This window comes from Conger conger, chromosome 13, assembly GCF_963514075.1.
Source record: "Conger conger chromosome 13, fConCon1.1, whole genome shotgun sequence".
Lineage (NCBI taxonomy): Eukaryota > Metazoa > Chordata > Actinopteri > Anguilliformes > Congridae > Conger > Conger conger.
This window is the reverse complement of record NC_083772.1, coordinates 23,694,700-23,699,632: the sequence shown is the minus strand read 5'-3', so window position 1 is coordinate 23,699,632 and position 4,933 is coordinate 23,694,700. Positions and strand designations below refer to the sequence as shown.

At 38.1% G+C, this 4,933-nt stretch overlaps 1 protein-coding gene across 1 annotated transcript; it reads left to right on the top strand.

Annotated features, from left to right (window-relative positions):
• Positions 1-3,705: 3,705 nt before the first annotated feature.
• LOC133108666 (trace amine-associated receptor 13c-like) lies at positions 3,706-4,698 on the top strand. Its single transcript, XM_061218302.1, has one exon. The coding sequence runs from the start codon at positions 3,706-3,708 to the stop codon at positions 4,696-4,698; it is 993 nt and encodes a 330-aa protein (XP_061074286.1).
• The last annotated feature ends 235 nt before the right edge of the window (positions 4,699-4,933 follow it).

Sequence of the window (4,933 nt, the reverse complement as noted above, 5' to 3'; positions counted from 1 at the left end):
GTTAATTTTTTTAGTTATCACAATTTGTTTGCTTAATTCTACAGTCCTTTGTTAGCCATTACAGTCCATTGCATTCGTCATCCCCTGTGATGTCTGTGTCTGAATGTTTTCTGAACCCGAGTCACTCCCCTGTCTGTGTGCTGCACTATTCGGGTGGTTTCGGAGATTTGGAACTTTGAGGATAGTAACCATACTATGGTTGTATTCATTAATCTACAATATGGTGCTTCTTTATTTCAATGGATATATTACTGACATGAAAGCAAACAGTACATGTCGTGAGTGTATTGTTACAGTTAATAATGAATGGTCCATTATTGACTTCATAATTGTATTTGTTTTACCATGCTCGATATATAACAGGCAAATAAAATTAGAAGTGTCAGAAAGTGCCAAAAATAAATAATAGTTTGATGGCCTCTGAAAGGAAACCAGCAAAATCCCTAGGTGTTCTAGTGGCAGTCTTCCTTGTGTGCTTAGTACCCTACAATATAATGTCTATTTCTGCAACAGATCTATACATCTTGCAATTTCAATTACATTGACTCCAATATACTTAAATTTGTCCATTAATCCAATCATTAATGTACTTTTCTAGGCATGGTTTCAGAGGTCCCTTAAACTCATATTAACACTAGATAAAAGACAAAAGATAAAACTTCTACTAGTAAATTCACAGGCTGTCAAAGACCCTTCTGCCTGCAGCGCCCAACATGCACCCAATCATTTTTAATCTTCATTAAAATGTACACTTGACTATAACAGCCTGAACGGCCTTCATGGGAACACCCCTGTTAAAAATCTAATTCACTGTAAGAAGCTGTTCCTTACCCATTGAGAGTGACAGGACAAAACACATGAAACGCAAAAAGAAAAGGGAAAAAGGCATGGACCTCACATAAAGTACTGTTTTCATTCAGAAGGATGAGTTGATTTAACAACTACCTTTTGAAGTTTCTTGCTCATGAACGGTAAGTTGGATAGAGGTCTGTAGTTGCTTAGGACACTAGAATCCTAAATGTACTTAAATTGCTATTAAAGGCATCAGCCATTTCATTTATTGAGCAGTTTTCAGGACATTGATCAGAGGATTTTGCAAGCTCTAAAAATGTTTGTTCTACTGTAGCATCTAAGTATCGCTTTTGAATTGTTTTTTCTTTTTTGGTACTCGAGGCATTTAACAGAACATCGACATAAACACAGTAATGATCAGAAACAGTAATATCAGACACTGAAACATTGTTCATTCATATTCCTTGTGAAACTACCAAACCAAGTATATTACCATGCTGATGGGTGGCTTCAGTGACATTTTGAATTAATTCCAAGTTGACTGATAGATTAATAAGTTCATGAATAGCTTTGGAGTCCAGTATTATTATTAATAATGAATATGAATATTCATGTCCCCATTTAAAATGATTCGGTCATAACTAGTGAGCACAATGGACATACAGTAAGCTCAGAGAACTCAGGAAGAAATACTGAGGATTGCTTAGGTGGCCTATATAATATTAAAATAAGCATGACTAGGTCAGCCTTCAGCACAAAGGCAAGATATTCAAAAGGGGCGGCCTGTAGCCTAGTGGTTAAGGTAAATGACTGGGACACGCAAGGTCGGTGGTTCTAATCCCGGTGTAGCCACAATAAGATCCGCACAGCCATTGGGCCCTTGAGCAAGGCCCTTAACCGTGCATTGCTCCAGGAGTGCATTGTCTCCTGCTTAGTCTAATCAACTGTACGTCGCTCTGGATAAGAGCGTCTGCCAAATGCCAATGTAATGAAATGAAAATATACCTAAATCAATCTCAGTGTAGCTAAACTGATGGGTGAAAATAGCAGCTATTCCACTCCCTCTTCTACCCTCTCTGACTGACTGGAATAAGTTATAGATTGGGGAACAACCTTCGATAAGTGTTGTCACACCGTCATTGTTAAGCCAGGTCTCAACAAGAAACATAAAATGCTAATTCTTGTCAGAGATAATATTATTAATGAAAAATCTAATTATATTATATTAAATGATGCCATACTAATATGGTCTGAAACAGACAGTGGCTGACAGGTAGAGAGAGGTCTCAGGTTGAAGCGATTAGCAGTGCGTGTGCGATGTGTTGTTCTGTATAGTCTGTGTGTGATAACAACAGGCGCTGACATTGAAGCCAGGGGGGAGAGGGGAGAAGAGAGAGGGTGGAGGGTGGAGGGGGGAGGGAGACAGGCGTTCCTGGATTGGGGTCCCTGCCTGGTAGATGTAGGGTGGGGTGCCAGTGTCAAGGCAAAGGATATCAGATTGCAGTCCTCATGGATGGTGCGCTGGTATGATGGGCCACCCGCGTAGGAGACGCCTCTAGCAAAACATGTATCTCAGTTTAAATTTATACGTTTTGACTTCAGGCTGTCATCAACCTGGCAGACAGGGGCGGCTAGGTTGGTGGGTTGGTCTCTCCAGGCCTGTGGAAGGTGTGTGGGGGGACATCTTGTTGTGATAAAAAAGTGTTCTACAATCCAAGAATGTGGCAATCTGACAATTTTACAGATCATAAGTAGCTCAAACATCTGCTCTCTCCAAGGACAGAAACAAACTTATATTTCTACCAAACCGGAAATATGTTGGCCGGGCGTGCAATCAAAGTGAGCTATATTATTCTTATATAAGGAACATATACTATATAATTATATATTATTGTATTGGAACATGATTTTTTGATTTAGAGCAATGGTATCAAGGATTGTTAGAATATGCCAGTCTGTGACTCGGTCAGCCTTATAAGTTGTTCCCTGCTTTGCAAATAACAGTCGGATACAAATCTAAAGTGCAGTTCTCGTTAGTGGGGATGACCGTCTTATGTCACAGCTTTTATTATCTTATAAATAAGAATGCAACAATAATTTGGGACATCGACGACTCAACATCGTGGATGGGGTTAAGCATGGAGTTGGATCCATTACGTTGTGGGGCTGTGTGGCAGCTGGGGGCACAGGAAATATTGTGCTGCAAGTGGAAGAAAGACTGGATTCCAGCAAATATCAAGAAATTCTTGTGATAATGTTTGAAGGTCAGTTGAGACATTGAAGTTGAAACTGTAAAACTGTAAAAATTAAAATAAAAAGTAATCTTGCATTCAAATTTGAAGAAATGTGTCATCTTTAACTTTGTACCATTTAGAAGTCAGGTTTGCTTCTGTCCAGATGTTAATTGTAAAAGGTGTTTTGACCTGGGGCGCCCAAATGTTTTGCACACCACGATAATTCTGTTTAGTTCTTGTGAACTTGTGTTTTGCTCCATTGTAAATTCAGGATAAGTGCTTTCATGAAATTAATGCAATGTTTTTCTCCTATGGATGAAGAAAGGTCATTTCGCATAAATGAAATCCACTCTGGTACCACTGTAATTTTATTATTTGATTACATCACCGGCCAAGTTTTGCTCTATGTCTCCAAACACAACCCCCTGTAAAAACACAAATAATTTAATCTGATGGGGATTAACAGCCACCAAAAGGAAAAAACAATGGTGACCCCTTTATATAAATGTGACTCAACAGCTCTTAATGATCCAAAAGGACTCTGCAAGACCAGAAACCTGGATGATGCTACTTTTCATGCAAATTTAATACAATTGTATTTATTTATTTTTTAGATTTCCTATATTAACTATAATGACAGAAGGTTTTATTGTTCAGTGAAACTGTAGCCACGTCCTTCATGAATCTCACAGAAGAGGAATCCTGCATCCATTCAAACATTTCCTGTTTGGACAGTTCACAAACAGCATCTTATGTACTGCTCTATATGTCTGTAGCAGTAGTTGTCTCGCTGACAGTGTGTGGAAACCTGCTTGTGATCATCTCCATCTGTCACTTCAAGCAGCTTCATACGGCAACTAATTTCCTCCTGCTCTCTCTGGCACTGGCAGACTTTCTTGTTGGGGCAATTGTGATGCCCCTCTATTTTACTATGTTGATCGATCCACACGGTTGCTTTGGTATAGTTTATTGCCTTATTTTCAATGTAGCATCATTTTACCTCACTTGTATATCCATTTATAATGTAGCTTTAATTGCAGTGGACAGATATATTGCTCTCTCCAACCCATTTCACTACGCTATGAAAATGACAACGAATATAACTTTGAGGATAATAGCAATACTGTGGTTGTATTCATTAATCTACAATATGGTGCTTCTTTATTTCAATGGAAATATTATTGACATGGAAGCAAACGTCACATGTGGTGAGTGTATTGTTAAAGTTAATAACGAATGGTCCATTATTGACTTCATAATTGTATTTTTTTTGCCATGCTCAATGATTATAATTATGTACCTGAAAATTTTCACTATTGCTACAAAACAAGCAAATAAAATTAGGAGTGTCAGAAAGTGCCCACAAATACATAATAGCTCAATGGCATCTGAAAGGAAAGCAGCAAAAACCCTTGGAGTTCTAGTGGCAGTATTCCTACTGTGCTTAGTACCCTACTTTGTAAGTACCTTTCTTAATGTCTATTTGAGGAACAGATCTGTGCATCTTACAATATCAGTTTCAGAGTCTCTAGTCTATTTAAATTCTTCCATCAATCCAATCATTTATGCTCTTTTCTATCCATGGTTTCAGAGGTCTTTTAAACTCATATTCACACTTAGAATATTTGGCACTGACTCTTCCCTTCTGAATCTGCTTGAACAAGAAACATAACAATTTCAAATTAATTCGATTTTTTGATAAAAACCTCTCCTAGTAAATTCACACAGACTGTGAAAGACCCTTCTGCTTGCCGCACCCAACATGCACCCAATCATTTTTAAACTTCATTAAAATGTACACTTGACTTTAACAGCCTCAACGGCCTTCATGGGAACACCCCTGTTTAGTTGTAAAAAGTGAAAAAAAAAATCGAATTCACTAAGTTGTTCCTTTGTAAAGTTCCCTG